General features: G+C 37.0%; 1 protein-coding gene across 28 annotated transcripts in view; it reads left to right on the forward strand.

The window, feature by feature from the left end:
- ANK2 (ankyrin 2) overlaps window positions 1-17,015 on the forward strand; it is a 224,613-nt gene that overhangs the window by 49,044 nt on the left and 158,554 nt on the right. For all 28 annotated transcript variants that reach the window (XM_045880577.3, XM_045880578.3, XM_045880549.3 and 25 more), the window contains exons 3-4: window positions 4,222-4,320; window positions 5,634-5,732. In XM_045880577.3, coding sequence (XP_045736533.1) covers window positions 4,222-4,320; window positions 5,634-5,732 — 198 coding nt within the window. The remainder of the gene's footprint in view (window positions 1-4,221; window positions 4,321-5,633; window positions 5,733-17,015) is intronic.

Genomic DNA, 17,015 nt, shown 5'->3' on the forward strand with positions numbered 1-17,015 from the left:
AGTCTTTTGCCTGAGTTAAAAGATAAGCTGGAAAGAACTTAGTGAGTTAGAAAGTATAGACTGAGGTCAAAATGGAGGTAGTTCAAGTCCTCTTTCAATTTGATCTATTTGGGGTGGTTAAAGGACTCTGAAGAACATAAGGTGGAACTTCCTCATGTTCGGTCAACTGGGAATTTCAACTAACAAGTTAAACTTTTCTTTTAAGTTAAATAAACATTGACATCAGATAAAATAATTACAAAAAGTAAAAGTGATTCAATGAGAAAATTCTAATGGGGTATAAAAGTTAACAAAAATAATTTTTTTTTTCAAAAACTGAAAGAGAATTGCAGAAGAACAAATAAAATGCTTCCCCATTCTTCCAGTCTTGAAGAGGAACTTCATAAAGAATGGGTCAACGCGGGGGGCAGCTGGCTGGCTGCCTCAGTCAATAGAACATGCAACTCTTAATCTCAGGATTATGAGTTTGAGCCCCATGTTGGGTGTAGAGATTATTAAAAAAAACATAAAGGAAGAAAGAATAGATCAATACAGAAAGTCATATATGGAGAGCTTTTATTATTTGAACAAGCCAGCTGTTTGCCCCTCAAGTAAGAATTTACTGAATAATATGGCATCAGATTTTAGAAAGTGTAACTGAACCAATGTGCTTTCTCTCCTTAGTGAGTCACAGATACATCAGCTAGAGTTGTCGCACGAAGTAAACTTTATTTGCAGCAAATAAGGAGATCATGGGGAATAACTTCCAAAGTTGTGACTCCCCGAGCCAGGGTGAATGGATTCCTTTTATTTAGGGTTAGGGTGAATATTTAGCTAGGGAAGCCCTGTCGTTGTACGTAGAGGCAGGCATAAGACTGTGTATGCACCTTAAGGAAACATGCCTATATACATATTGTATGTTATGTAAATGAGGCCTATGTTCCTCCTTGGGTGGAGACGTTAGTATTGTAATGAGGTAAAGGTAGTTGCCAGTCATTCTAGAGGTCACTCCATGGTCCACCTGTGCAGGCGCGAGTCAGGGGTTAAGCTCAAACTGGTCTGGGTGATCTGGGCCAGCTGGAGGTCTTTTCAGGGCGGTCCCATGGCTGGAGAGGTGGTTTCGGTCCAGTTGCCTAAGTTAAGAGATAAGCTGGAAAGAAGAGCTTAAAGGGGTTCTCCTGGGTGGCTCAGTCATTGGGCGTCTGCCTTCAGTTCATGTCATGATCCCAGGGGTCCTGGGATCGAGCCCCGCATCGAGCTCCCTGCTGGGCAGGAAGTCTGCTTCTCCCCCTCCACTCCCCCTGCTTGTGTTCCCTCTCTCGTGTCTCTCTCTGTCAAATAAATAAATAAAATCTTAACCAAAGAAAAAAAAAGAAGAGCTTAAAGAAAAATGTGGGACAAAGGTTGGTAAGTACAAGCAGGTGGGCAATAAAGGTCCCACCTGAGGTCTAGCTGGTGAGAATGACAATTCCAGGGCAGAATAAGTCCAGGTGTTCTATGGGTAGGACTCAAGCACCTGGAAAAAATATCCCCAAACCAATCATCTCTAGTACCCTTTGGACAAAAATCCTCATCTATAGAAAGCTTATAAATTCTAGGGACTACTCAGGCTTTTCCTTTCAAATATATTAAATAGTTTTGACTATTTGTTGGGGTGCCTGGCTGGCTCAGTTGGTTAAGCATCTGCTTCAGCTCAGGTCATGATCCCAGGGTCCTGGGATCAAGCCGCACATGGGGCTCCCTGCTCAGTGGGGAGTCTGCTTCTCCCTCTCCCTCTGCCCCTCCCACCCCTGCTTGTTCTTTTTCTCTCAAATAAACACAAATCTTAAAAAAAAATAGTTTTGATTATTTTCAAATATAATCTTTACCAAAATATTACCTCTATGCTCTCTTTAGGTTCATTCATTCATCCAGCAGTGTTTATGGAGTAGATACTATGTGTCAGACATGGGTGGGTGGAGTCTTAGGTAAAATGACGGGGTTAGATGTCTCAAAGGTCCTTTCAAACTCTCAGGTGGAAACTTCAGGTGGAGCAGAGGTAAAAATTGAGGAAAAGGAAAGGCAACTTCTTACAATAGACATCTGAAAATGAAAAATTCTTTAAATATTAGTTTGCTAGGGGGAGGCTGGATGGCTCAGTCAGTTGAGGATCCAACTCCTCTCTTGGTTTCAGCTCAGGGCATCATCTCAGGGTCCTGAAATTGAGTCCCAGGTGGGCTCCAGGCTGAGTGGGGAGTCTGCTTGAGATTCTGTCTTTCCCTCCCCCTCTGCCCTGCCCCCTGATCGTACGTTTGCTCGCACTCTCTCTTAAATAAATAAATAAATAAATAAATAAATAAATAAATAAATAAATAAAATCTTTAAAAAGAAATAAATATTAGTTTGCTAGGCAATCTAATGACTCCCAGTGACTGGAACATTTGTTTCTTACTGACTGAAGTAACAGACCCAACTCGAAAAACATTTATGTAATGGCTCATGACACAGAGTAAAAGATTTCTTCCTGTGAGCAACTTAGGAAAACTAATCAAATGTCATGCTGAAAAATATGTAGAATAAAAAGATATCAGTAAAGTTAAAGGCTCTAAAATATCGGGTTAATTATCTCCTTAAAAATCCCTGTCCCATGATCACACTGCTTTCCCTTCATTGTGTCAGAATGAGTTTATTATGTGTGAAGTAGTTTACTTCTATTTAAATTAAGTACTTCCTGTTACCGAAGTGACTGGGTGTTGAGTAACTCAGAAAACAACTTTGATCTGGTAAAGGGAGTGGAAAACAATTTTTATTTGTTGAATCATTTGTGTATAGTTAACACAGTTAACATTATTTGCATGCTGATAGAACACAGGAGTCCTAAAACTATCTTTTTCAAGTTTCTGTTATATTGTTGATTCATTTGCTAAAATATCTAGGAATAACAAATTTTGAAAGTACTTTAATTCTTATTATTTTGTGCCAGTAATATATGGAAACCATGACATGCATGTATTGATAGTACGACTATATCGGTTACTCAAAGTGAAATGTTGAAAAGCCAGGACCGTGTTTTGCAAAGAAGAAAAACAAATATTACTTTGTTTTTGAACCAAATATTAAAGCCTGAATGCTTTCCATAAGAAAATCATTCAGTATAAGATATACAGTGACCGCAAACAGGAAATTTATCATCTAGCAATTTGTATATGTATTTGGTTTCCTTATATGTGTTAAAAAACAAAATTCAACTGAGTAGATTTGAAGATCTAATTAAGCTTTATTAAACAATTAATGAAAGGGGCGGTATCCCATCTATCAAGTAGGGGGGAGCTCTAAGGAGTGGTACTAAATGGAAGGTTTTTATAGGAAGGAAGGTGGGGCAAGAAAATTCTTAGCAAAAGAAATGTTCCAGGCAAGGTCACTTTCCCTTAGGGAAAAAGCAGGGGGTCTAATCATTCAGGTTACCTCATCTTCCTTTGGGGAATGGAGAAGGCCCATGTGACAGATTACCTCATTGGTACTGATCAGAGAATTCCTGACTGACTGGTTAAGTCATTTCTGGGGGAGATCAATATAATGTATATAGATAACATATTTAGTAAAATTGTCAATGAGTTTTTTTCAGTGCTATGGTGAATAGTTTTTCAGGAATTTAGATAGATGTGAATCAGATATTACAGTACTATCTATCAGATAAATTTTAAATTTTTGGGAAAAAAACCTAAAGGCAAATTAGTGATATGGTGCTAAATGTCTTTTAAGTACAATGTTGTTATTGCAAAGTTGTTTTACCTTAGAATTGTCCTATGGCTTTTTAATCACTTTTTATGAAAAAGACGTTTCCTTCCCCTTTGTTAAAAAGTAAGATTTATTTAAACTCAGTGTTCTAGAAACTGGAAAGAATTTTATTTCTGGCTGGTGCAACACATGATACAGCGTTGCTCGTTTTTGTTTGTTTGTTTTTCTCATTAGAAAAGTATTTAGATATTTCTTAGTTAAAAAAAAGAAATCCCCCCCCCCACTTTGTTGGGATAAATTTGCCAAATCCACATTTCTAATGAAATTTACCTCTTTGCTTCTCTGAAGCAAGAATACTGGAAATTCGTCTCTCTGAACTTAATAGCTTAAAGCTAATGCAAAAGGAAAAAGTACAACCAAGAGGCTAGAGTCTGTCTAGTCTCTGGGTTAGATCCATGCTTAAAAATCAGCTCCTGTCCACAGTCATTATTCTCCTTCTGAAGTCTTGTTTGCTTCTCCTTGCAGAATGGACTCAATGCTCTCCACCTGGCTGCCAAGGAGGGCCACGTGGGCCTGGTTCAGGAGCTGCTGGGAAGAGGGTCCTCTGTGGATTCTGCCACTAAGGTAATATTCATGCTGGGAGAATTTATTTGGAACAGAGGAAATGATTTAAAGTTGCAGAGATTTGCTGGGACACCAAGATTCTTCACAATGCAGAACTGAAATTGAAACTGTTATTACTGAACTTTGCAGAGAGTTGGAATTGGTTCATTTAGGGATTTATCAAACATGAGACTAAAGAATTCTATGCACCTGGTTTCTAATATTTTTTCTTTTTTCTTTGGTTCCCAGAGAGAGTAGCTTGATATAATCCTCTGTAGACAGTAGCATCTATTTTCCTAAGGTTAATTCATTTAAAAAAGTAAATTGATGCAGTAAACTTCTCAGTGGAAATGGACAAGTAATTTTCATGCTTTAATTAAGTTGTTGGATCTTTTAGTATATTCGTTTAACTTGTTAAGAGAATATACAGAATCTTTTATACTGTAATGGAAAAGAGATTTTGGATCATGGATTGAATAATTGGGAAAATTAGATTTTGTCACTATAATGTGTGTAGGTAGAGAAATTGGACTCATTTTTAAGGAACTGTTCAAGATGTTTGATATACTAGAAGCTGGTGTTTTTTGGTTGGTACTTGTTTTACTAAAATATATTTGAACCTTGTCTTTGGGGAATCATTTCAGAAACGAGATATTTTTTAAAAATATCATCAGTGGTGACAAATCTTTGGCTTTAGAAGGTAAAGTTTTAATTTGGAGAAAAACAGTAGCCAGTCAGAATCAAGCCTGCTGACCAGAGCTGGAGTGTGACAATATGGTTGTGAGAGATGCAGAGATGCTGCAGGCCCTCAAGCCTCCATCTGGGGCATTATTCTGATCAGGGATAGAGTAAAGAGTGAATAAATGAGGAATATGGCCAGTTAAGCTGGATTTCTAACACCTCATGCAGGCATAGTTGCCAAAATGTAGGCTGGCCCTGCTCACAATAGACAGCGATTCTAGTGGAAATTTAAAAACAAAAACAAAAGCTCTCTGGCAATTCCAAAGAAAAGTTAAAATACAAGTTTACCATAGACAACAAATTGTCACACACACGCACATGCACACAAATCCCAAATTTGATTCAATAAGAACTGAGTCTTTCTTCTTACACCCCTCACCAGAATTGTGAAGGCTAGAAAGGGAAAACACTGTTATGGGAGGCTCAGTGTTTTGATGGCAGACCATTATCCCTTCCCAAGGTGGGCTACTATCTTGATAGAATGACAGACTTTAACCAGTTGAACTGATCAGCAAAATTTAAAGTGCCTGTACATTTGATTTCTACAAAATTTGGAAACCTCTAACATTTTCTATTCTGTTTCTCCAAAACAGAAGGGAAACACTGCTCTTCACATTGCATCTTTGGCAGGACAAGCAGAAGTTGTCAAAGTTCTTGTTAAGGAAGGAGCCAATATTAATGCCCAGTCTCAGGTATTACATTCAGGTTTTCTCTTGTGCAAATGAATTCAAATTAGAACAGCTTTGTGAAACTGATTTAATGGGTTGAGCCAGCTGTTGGGTAGATAGATTTACTATAAATACTTCTGTTATTTATTTCAGCCAATTATTTTATTAACTCATGCAACAGTATTTCTTACTTCTTTGATGTATCATGATCTCCCTCTTAATATAACTGAAAATTTGACAACGGTGGTCTCTCATTTGCTCTAAGTGCATTAAAAAAGAATATAAAGTGGTTTTTTTCCACAATGACAGTGACATCTGTGAAATATGAATTATTCATGCAGGTTCTATGTTGCGCTATAAAAGTATTTTCTCTCCTTAAATTTTAAACATTCTCAGAAGATTAGCATTCCAGTAGGAAATCTGCTATGAAGTGGGAATCACACTAATTACCTCACACCCCAAATACAGACTCTAAAAACCTCCTGAAGGAGCCAGGAAAATTCGTGACCCACAGCCTTATGATGCATGTAATAACAATAAACTGGATCCTTATTTCCTGAGTGAAAAAATATTGCTTTGCCCAAAGCTTTACTCTTGATATCTATTCCGTATCTATGTAGACACTGAGATGTATATCTTTATGATTTCATTTCTTCTCTCTCTTTTTTTAAAGTCTTTAGCCTTTCTGAGATCACAGGCCATGCCACAGGGGCTATTGGCAAAATAAACCAGTTCCTCTCTAATTTCTGGGATGATCTCACCAGCTTGCTTTTGAAGGCCTTTGTGTAGGAATGTCTCTACCTATTTATAAAGTTCGTTCATTGATCACGTAGACATGGTTCTAGAGGTATAAATGGCACAAGTCCTGGACTCATAAAACACTACAGGGCAGGGCGCCTGGGTGGCTCAGATGGTTAAACGTCTGCCTTCGGCTCAGGTCATGATCTCAGGGTCCTGGGATCAAGTCCCGCATCGGGCTCCCTGCTCCTTGGGAGCCTGCTTCTCCCTCTGCCTTTCTCTCTCACTCTGTCTCTCACAAATAAATAAATAAAATCTTTAAAAAAAAAAAAAACACTACAGGGCAAAAGTTCGAATCAGCCCTATTTTCTTTGACTTTGATTATAGGGAAGAACCTGTTGAAATCATGACAGGACATTATTTATTTTTATTTCTATAATAGCATACTATTTAAATAACCACATTTTTCTTTTAAAACCCAAATTACACCTCTATTTTAACCTTTGTTAAAAATATGCCATATTCTAAAAACTTCACTAAATGAACAATTTTTGTTTTAAAGAGTTATTTATTTGAGAGACGAAAAGAGTGAGAGAGAGCACGCGCGCAAGAGAGAGGGGAGGGGCGGAGGTAGAGGGAGAAGCAGACTCCCCGCTGAGCAGGGAGCCTAACTCAGGATCATGCCCTGAGCTGAAGGTAGACGCTTAACCGACTGAGCCACCAAGGTGCCCCTAAATGAAAAAAATTTGTACAATTGGTACCATCTGTAAAGAATTCCCATATATTCTATAAAGTATAATGGCATCTTGGGCTTAGAGACAGAGGACTTGCAAAAGATTTTACTGCTCTAACATAAGGGATTAAAACCTTTTCTTTAGAATAGCAAGAGAACATCTTTTTCCTCTAGAGCAAAGGTTTTCAAATTTTAGTGGCCTCATAATCACCTGCAGGGCTTGTTGAAACCCATGATTCTCGGCCCAACCTCAGAGTTTCTTTTTTTTTTTTTAATTTTATTTATTTATTTGAGACAGAGAGAATGAGAGACAGAGAGCATGAGAGGGAGGAGGGTCAGAGGGAGAAGCAGACTCCCTGCCGAGCAGGGAGCCGCATGCGGGACTGATCCCGGGACTCCAGGATCATGACCTGAGCCGAAGGCAGTTGCCCAACCAACTGAGCCACCCAGGCGCCCCAACCTCAGAGTTTCTGATTCTGTTCTGGCATGGGACCTGAGAATTTTCATTTCTCCCAAGTGCTCACATAATGCTGACACTGCTGGTTCAGGAACACTTTGAGAACCCCTGCTTTAGAGAATGTAAGAGAAAACTGGGCATAAGGACATTGCAGTAAGATTCACTAACTATAGACCTAACCACCTGCGTAAATCAAGAGTTTGTGTACTGGGGTGCCTGGGTGGCTCAGTTGTTAAGCGTCTGCCTTCGGCTCAGGTCATGATCCCAGGGTCCTGGGATCGAGCCCCACTTTGGGCTCCCTGCTCAGCGGGAAGCCTGCTTCTCCCTCTCCCACTCCCCCTGCTTGTGTTCCCTCTCTCGCTGTGTCTCTGTCAAATAAATAAATAAAATCTTCAAAAAAAGAAGGAGTTTGTGTACTTAAGAAGCATGGAAACGAAAGCCTGGTCAAGTTCAAATGCCCATAGGTTTCTTTTAATGGAAAGTTCACCTGCTAACTGTTAGTGCTGTTAGTATCTATAAAAAGAGCTTAGTTACTTTTCTCAAAATGACTGGTTGAACATTGTGATTTCGTAAAAGTTGACAGGTAGCAAATACTGCAAGATAAATGCTTGTTAAAAGTTCTATCAGTCATTATACTGTGATTATTGGAAATTTATATGCTTTGGAGATTTTTCAAAGAGAACAAGCTAAAACCATTCAATTGGTAATTTGCTTTCAAGAGTCAATGAGCTCATTCTGTATAGTCATAATCATGCCAGTTTATATAACAGATCCTACAGGAAGATTTATATTGTCATTAAGAGATTAAAGTAATCTTTATTTGTACTGTAATTAGCTCAATTTAAGATTCATATATTGTAGGGAATCCTGACAAATAGCTTCAAACTGATTTTTATTTTGTGAGAAAGTTTTAGAGGGAGAAAAATTAATTAAAATTTAGGGTGTTTTTCTAAATCACTAAGTGATTTGATAAGCCCTATGACATTATTTACTATATTGAATTTAGGTGGCCTTCACTACCAATTAACAAAAAATATTGCTTAAAATATAATTTAATGATTGAAATTAAGATACAGGAATTTATATAAAACAGGTTGATTATTTTGTTCCTATGTGTGAACAAGTCTCAAAGGCATGGTTTCAAGGGCCATTGAAAGAGGTTATGAGTGCTTCATGCCTGATTCTCATTAGTCCTGTCTTGTTTAAGATACAGATTTCTTACATGGCGACAATGGACCTCAGGTGGATGGGTAGGACCATGCTCATGGTAGAATCAGAAAAGGGTCATAGGAATGCCAAATGCTCAAGATAAATTCTGAATTTTATACTCAAATTATCCTTCTATATCTTTCCAAGAACATAATGCAAGGCAAATTCAGGATAGTCTGTTATTATGGGAATGTTGATAGCTGCATAGTATTTTGCCTTTGACAAACTTCTGAGTTATTTGGAAATGGGCCACTAAGATTATTAAATTAAGAAGCTCAAAGGAATAAGTGTTCAGTAAACATTTACAGGGCTCATAGGTTATGGAGAGGTATACATCTGTGGATTTTTCTGCATTCTCTACCTAAAGTGTAAAATCCATGGGAGGCTTACCTTCACATAACACAGTGCCAATTTCAGTAGGCACAGTCCTTAACTCATGAAGAATTCCAGAATACCAGCAGAAGCAATTTAAGCATTTTAAGTAGAATTATGTGATCAGTAAAATAACCATCAACCAATGTTTAAGTTTCTATGCTCAGCAGTGGTGGCAGTATGGTCTCAACTGAGTCAGTTCTCAGTATGATTTTAAATACTGCTCAGACCATGTAGCTCTCTGGCTTGGTTCTTTGCTCTCCTGGATTTGGTGGCATGGAGATCTCATTAAGACCTCCATGAAAGCTGTTTTGGTGGAATAATGGGGCTGGAAGTCAAATTACAATGATTGCAGGAATGCTATTTGCACTGAGGATGGTTGCTTGCTTTCTGACAATCTCTACTCTCAGATAATCTTTACTAGGCATATTAACATCTTCTAAACCGTCCTACATAAGTAATGCTAGGATGCTTCCTAGCTATTTGTACTGGCATTTATTTGTCACTTTTATACTCCATAAACCTATTAGACTCAGAGATACAACTTTAATTAATTAATTTATTTAAGATTTTACTTATTTATTTTGGGGAGAGAGAGAGACAAAACGTGCATGAGTGGGAGTGGCAGAGGGAGAGGGAGAGAACCTCAAGCAGGCTCTGTGCTGAGTGTGGAGCCCAGTGTGGGGCTGGATCTCACGACGCTGAGATCATGACCTGAGCTGAAACCAAGAGTTGGACATTTAACCAGCTGAGCCACCCAGATGCCCCACAGATACGACTTTTAAAAACATTGTTCAAATTATATATTATAAAGGAAACTTTGAAAAAAATTTTAAAAAGACTGTCAGAGTGATGGTGAGTTCCTTTAAATTTTTGTAGCACTTTTTGCCTGATGATATTTGCCTACCTCAGGTTTATTTTTTGTAATGTATATCTACAGTTTCTGCAAGGTGGTACATTTCTTGGGAGCAGATCATTTTTCTCACATTGCTTTATATTTTTAGGATTTGACGTAATTCCTTGCACATATATGGACTGGAGGCTAAACATATGCATGTATATTCTTCCTGTGTAAGAATAAGCTTCGTTGTGTATTCCAATCATTCTTCACAGTAGATATTAATAATAGTACAATAAATAACATTGACTGCCAGGCACTATCTCCAGCGCCTTGTGTACATTATCTTGATCTTCATTTACTCTGTCATTATCAATGACAGACTGAGACAAAGATAATTCATTTACTTGCTCACAATCTTCATCCCTGGACAAAGCTGCTTTTCATAGCTCCTATAACAGTTGTACGTTCACTATAGACCCCATAGAACAGTTTTTATAATTCTTTTTTCTTCTGGCCTAAACCCTATTAAGGTCCAAGTAAGCAGATTTTCCTGAAGTAGCATCCATGCAGAAGGTTTAAGGTGAAAGATTTCCCCTTAGTGTTTTTTGTGAACTATAAATGCTATAGCTCTGCAAAAATGTTCAAAACATGAAGAGATTTTGTTGTTGCTGCCAAGGAAATCTGGCCCAAGAAATTTCCCCTCTTTAATTTTCTCTACAATAAAAAGTGACTTTTTGTTTCTCACACAAGACTATTTTTCCTTCAGATTTTTATTATATTTTCTAATGTAAAATCATTAAAATCAAAATGTCCCTTGTAATAAAATAGTTACTTTAAAAATATCTATTTGGGTTTTTTTTTTTTGTTCTTACATAGCAAGCTGGTTTATGATTTGACTACAATAATAAAAAAAAAAAGCACATTGGATTCTAGAATATGTAATATCTCCATACAGCAGAAACTAATTGAAATCGTAGAACATGGGTACAGTAAAATTTGTCAACCATAGCTTTCTGACTTTTACCTTATACAATGGGGCCTGGTATGTTTGAGTTCCATGATAGTTATAGAGAGAAAGGAAAATGTGATTTCATTAGAAGAAAGGGTGGACCAGAAATTCCCAGAAGACTCTTTTAAGAAGTATGTGGAAGTATGTGTTCAGGGAGCTAAGTGTGGGTTGGAATAGATTCCAGATGCCACCAAATTACAACCCCATAGTAATACCTTATGCTCAGCCTCTTAATTTTAAAGTGTATTTTTATGTGTTATTTGATCTCATTTTATCTTTACAATGATGTGAATTAGCAACAATTACTCTCGTTTGGATATAAGGAAAATTGAGGCACAAGCAGGAAATCTAAGCTCTTGTACCACATTAGTGATGGAATCACAAACCCAGGGCCATTTGGAATGGACACCATCCTTCCAATAATCTACATAGTTCACTGGTTCCTTTTAAGCTTTCTCTACAATTTCTGCCTCTTCTGGGGGAGGTTCACGATGTTACTTAGCTCCCACAAGAGTCAGGTCCCTGGCTTAGATGCAACCCATTCTTTCCGGGTCTAATTGCTCAGATGCTGGGAATAGCTGAAAGCATTCCGCAAAAGGTGGGCATTGGCAAGTAAGAGGGATTCATGTACGCTGGGACACCTATCCACAGTTGGGACTTTTTCACTCAATCATCCATTCTCTTAGAGTGTTCTTTTACCAAACACAATTCTTAACACAATGGAAGACTTAAATATACTTTCTGAAGTTTAGTTTGTGTTGTCTTTTTGATACATTTTTCTTATTAATGTTTGCATTATTCTGCTTTTTTTTTTTTTTTTGGAATTTCTTGTGTTTCAATATGAGGATTCCAGAAACAGTTTTTTTTTTTCTTTTCATCTTCTTTTATTGGTGAGTGAGTCCAAATAACATATTCTGATTTGGTATTCTTTATACCATATTATACTGAAAATTTACTTCTATTTTTCTTGAATCCTTTTGCTTATTTATGTTCACTACTCTTTGTTCTTTCAATCCTGAAAATTTCATTCCAAAAAGAAGACTTTCCTATTTGTAACACTACACAATTAGACTTATTTAGCTTTTAGATTTTTAGACCATGACCATTAATGCCAGTTGCAGGATTACATGACCATTAATTATACCCCCAGAATTTAAGGGGCGCGTATGTCCACTATCTTGTGCAGGTGTAGCTTCCAATAGTTTTTTTTCTTCATTGGCCCTCACCCACTGTCACAAGTAATTTGAATTGGGCTGTGAAGAGGAAGAAAACCTACACAGTTGGCCGGCATACCCATTACACTGAATTGCTTCCATATGGCCATGGAGCCATCCCTGGCTCTCAAAACAAAAACTCATAATGGAACATTCCATTCAGTCACACACACACACACACACACACACACACACACACTGCATAAAATGGGATCAGGATCACAGAGTCAAAAAAAATTGTTTTGTTTTCAGCTTTTTTTTTCTCCAAATATATACATATGGTTCTTTCTTAATAAGGATCTTGGTTATTTTAATTAAGAAAATTATTGTAACATAAATTCTCTGAAGTTAAGGTGAAAGCAGGTACTTGCATTTGACCAGGGATAAGAAAGGACTTAGGGCACTAAAAGCTAATAAAATAAAGTCTAATCATGTTTGTGTTACAGAGCCTTTTTGACTCTGAAGATCAGTTTATTGGGTGATTACACATTTGCAAGTGCATCTGTGTTCCTCAGCATTCCAGGTTAAACAAAGGAAGTATGCTTTCTCCAATTCCGCATTCTCTGATATGTTTAGAGAAATGATGAGAATTGACATCTTTAAAATTTTGCATAAAATGGAATTATTATCTCACATTCTAGTAGAATTTCAACATTAAAAGTACTAGTCTGTTCACAGACACACATACACACATCTGAAACGACATGATAATATTTTCATTTGCAATAAAATAAAGCAATTTTCCAGTTTTGAAAGAAAATTAATACATGCGTATTTTGTCTTTCTAAGTTCATTTATCTGGGGACAGGTGGTGTGAAAGTTTGAATGCTCGTTGACAGTGTGTCCTGATATTTGAATGAAGTAAGACATAAACATCATTGAATCTAAATCTATGGTAGATGTCCCATTTATTTATCACTTCAGAAGCCTATCCATGTCCACTATTATTGTATTTTTTTTAAAAGATTTTATTTATTTATTTGACAGAGACACAGCAAGAGAGGGAACACAAGCAGGGGGAGTGGGAGAGGGAGAAGTAGGCTTCCCCGCTGAGCAGGGAGCCTGATGCGGGGCTCAATCCCAGGACTCTGGGATCATGACCTGAGCCGGAAGGCAGACGCTTAACAACTGAGCCACCCAGGCGCCCCACTATTATTGTATTTTAAAGGAACTACATTTGTAGAAAGGTAAGGCTTATAGGGACAAGAATAAAATGGCTAAGATGGCTCTACATTTCTCTTAATAGAAATCACGTTCACATTTCATACAGAAGACCCTTCTTTTTCTATCCCTCAGAGTTAAAATGGAGGATCGGCACCTTGGGCAGCGAATAGTTAAATAGTGTTGTAGCACTTCCTACCTCAGATCTTACAGCACAGTGTATATGTACCACAGCAGCTAAGATGCTAGGAAGACCTCAAAGCAATGATCCTTCCAGGCAAAGATCACAAAACAAAACAAAAACTGTGAAAACATGACACTAACTAAACTAAATAAAACTAGCCAATAGAAAATTGTTGGGAGTAATCATTCACTCCCTCCCCCGCCCCCTCCCTCACTCAGCAGGTATTTGTGTATTCAGCGTGTGCTTGCTGATGTTTGCTAGAGATGCAAAGATGGGGTTGGGAGTGGGGGAGACCTGAGGGAGTGATGGCTGAATTGCTTTCTGTTGTTTTTTTTTAACTCATAGACAATTTTATTTTTTAAATCTATTTTTTTCCGCTTCGGTGAAGTATAATTGACAAAATTGTAAGGCATTTGAAGTGTACAGTGTGGTGATTTGATGTATGTATGCATTGTAAAAGGAAGCCAGGTTCATTAACATGTTCATGGCCTCACCTGTATCTTTATTTCACTTCCCCCTCCCCCATGAGAACATTTAAGTTCTCCTGTAGCAAATTTCAGTTGTACAGTACAGTGTTACCAACTATATAGTCATCATGTTATACATTAGGTTCTCAGAACTTACTCATCCTATAACTGAAAGTTTGTATACTTTTACCAGCCTCCCCCTATTTCCCTCACCCCATGTCCCCAGCCCCTGAGAACCATTTTTGTACTTTCTGTTCCTGTGAGTTCAATTCTTAAAAAAATAGATTCCACATATAAGTGATACCATGCAGTATTTATCTTTCTCTGTCTGGTTTATTTCACTTAGCATAATGCCCTCCAGGAACTGTTCTCTTACAAAAAGGAATTAACATAAAGATCAGGGGAAGCAGAGATGCAGTGTGCTATGGGAGAATGAAATAGTACAGGCAAGAGCCTAAAAGAAATCTGGGAGCTGAAACATGAAAGGGAAATGGGGTATAGGGGAGACTGAGAGACAAAATCAGATCCTGCAGGACTCTGTGAGCCGTATTAAGGATTTTGTTTTAAGATGTTTATCCTAAGCCCAGTAAGGCGGTAGAGGTGGGAGGTAGAAAAAGATGAGATGGGGATTTTGAAAAGATCCCCCTGGTGCAGTTTGGAGAACTATAAAAGGGGCATCATCATAATAGAACCTCCCTCATCGAGGTTATGAGAATTGAATTAGTTAGTCCATGTAGAGCACTTAGAACAATGCCTGGCGTAAGAGCTCAATGAATGTCATTGTTAATAGATCCAGTGATAGCTCATTTATGCAAGAGCACCACTCTGCATGTCCCCTGCTCCCTGTAGCACAGAGGAAATAGCAACCAAGACAGCTCCTTGGTGTAGGTTAAGAGGTTGCTACTACAAATGAAATCTAGAGCTCCTATGACTGGGTTTTTTCACCTGCTTTTTGGAACAGTGTCAGTTTGGGTGCATGAAATTGCATTATCCTAAACACAGAGGCAATAGTAACTTAATAGGTTTAAGTAATTCAGCAGTGAGGACATTTAGAATATAGACATTGATTTTACCTAGAGACATATGCAGCTTCAGATTAATGGACAGAATAGGAGACTTCTCATCTCAGGTATCTATGCTGGGCGGTAAAAATTGAAGTACAACTAACAAAATGTGGTTTTAACCAAGTATTATTTTTGAAAATCACTTTCAGAGAGTAATCCCAAATGTGGGAAATTCTACCTAGAATATCATAAACCAAAAAAGTATTGTTTATATTTACTTAGGGTAAAATAGTAAAAAGATTTTTGAAGTGTCTAAAATATAGTATTAGCATACCTTAGAACAAGATAATGAAGCTAGTGTACAAGTTGAAGTTGTGGAAAAACAATTTTAAATTGCTGTTTAAGAAACAACTGATGATCTTGATAGATCTGGGCTGGTTTTCTTTAAATATGAAGTACCATTCTACATTTTTTATTTGGGCAATTACCACTTTTCAGGACTAATGGTAGTAACTTTATGGGTCATTTTAGTTCTCTATTACAGACATTTTTGTGCCCAATATTTTAATATTATTTTAAATGATGTATTTAATATGCATTCAAATTAATAGATTAAAATGTATTTTTAATAACTTAAATATCAGGAATATCAGGCTACTTCCCAAGGAAATATATAAAAAGCGTTGCAAAAATACTTAGACTGATAAGATATTAGAAGTATTCACATTAAAGCCAGGAACAAGAAAAGGATTCTTGTTAGTGATGCTATCAACATCGTGTTCAAGCCCTAGCCAATGTAATAAGATAAGAATATGAATGGAAAAGGAAAAGGAAAAGACAAAAATGTTGTTTTATATAGAATATATGATTATTTAGATAACCCAAAAGAATCTGCCAATCAACTAAGATATTTTTACATTAACTAATTTATTAAAGGCCTACTGCCTGCGTAATTCTATCCCATGCACATCACAGACTTGCACTTTCATGGTCTTTGGCTAAGATTTTCTTCAGCCTAAAAGTTGAAATATCTAATGATTTTAAAAGGTCACAAAATCATACTGAAAGTATGTATGTTTGGTTTGCAAATTTAAAATTTTGGATTTTTAGGAACTGAAACACATGTGAACCAAATGTCATCAAAAGATATTTATTAACTGTCTGAACATAACCTGGTACAGTATTTTATATTGTAATCCTTTAAAATTTTAAGTTTAAATAACGTAAATTGACTTGAAGATATGAATAACAGTAAATACAAGCAGTCGAATAACACCTTGACATTAAATGCAAATCAACAAAGGCACATCTTTTCAGGAGAGCAAAATAAAGACATCACTAAGTGGAGACAAACACGGAAGCAGGGCAAATTCCACTCCAGAATAAGAAAAGAAAGGCAATAAAATATGTTTAAGTAATCCAGGCATACTACATGCAGAAATACAGACTTCATGAGAGATTCTATAGTGGTTAGGAACCCTACCCTATCACCTAGTATTTGTGTTACCCTGGGCTTTTTACCTAACCTCTCAATGACTCCATTTCCTCATCTGTAAAATAGAGATACTAGTATTTACTGCACAGGGTAAATATGAAGATTAAATGGGTTAATACCTGTGAGTGCTAGAACAGTGCCTGGTCTATAATAAATGTAATACAAATGTTAGCTTTTATCTTAATTATTAGATATAATGGTTTAGCTACTTAAATTATTGAATAAGTAATACATGGTTTAGAGTGTAAGTTAAATCAGGTTAAATTTTAATTAGTTAATCTGTTATTTTGGCTGATTGTCTATTGGAGCTGAGAAATCATTATGTTCTGGAGGTGGTGGTAGAGAAAAGATTGTACAGAAATTTCATCTTTAGTGATAGAAATATGTAACTTGTCCTTGATATAGCATAGGTTTGGAACAAAG

The sequence above is a fragment of the Mirounga angustirostris genome, unplaced genomic scaffold (assembly GCF_029215605.1).
Source record: "Mirounga angustirostris isolate CCGP_5_RB_7025 unplaced genomic scaffold, mMirAng1.0.hap1 SCAF_2, whole genome shotgun sequence".
In the NCBI taxonomy this organism is placed as follows: Eukaryota; Metazoa; Chordata; class Mammalia; order Carnivora; family Phocidae; genus Mirounga; species Mirounga angustirostris.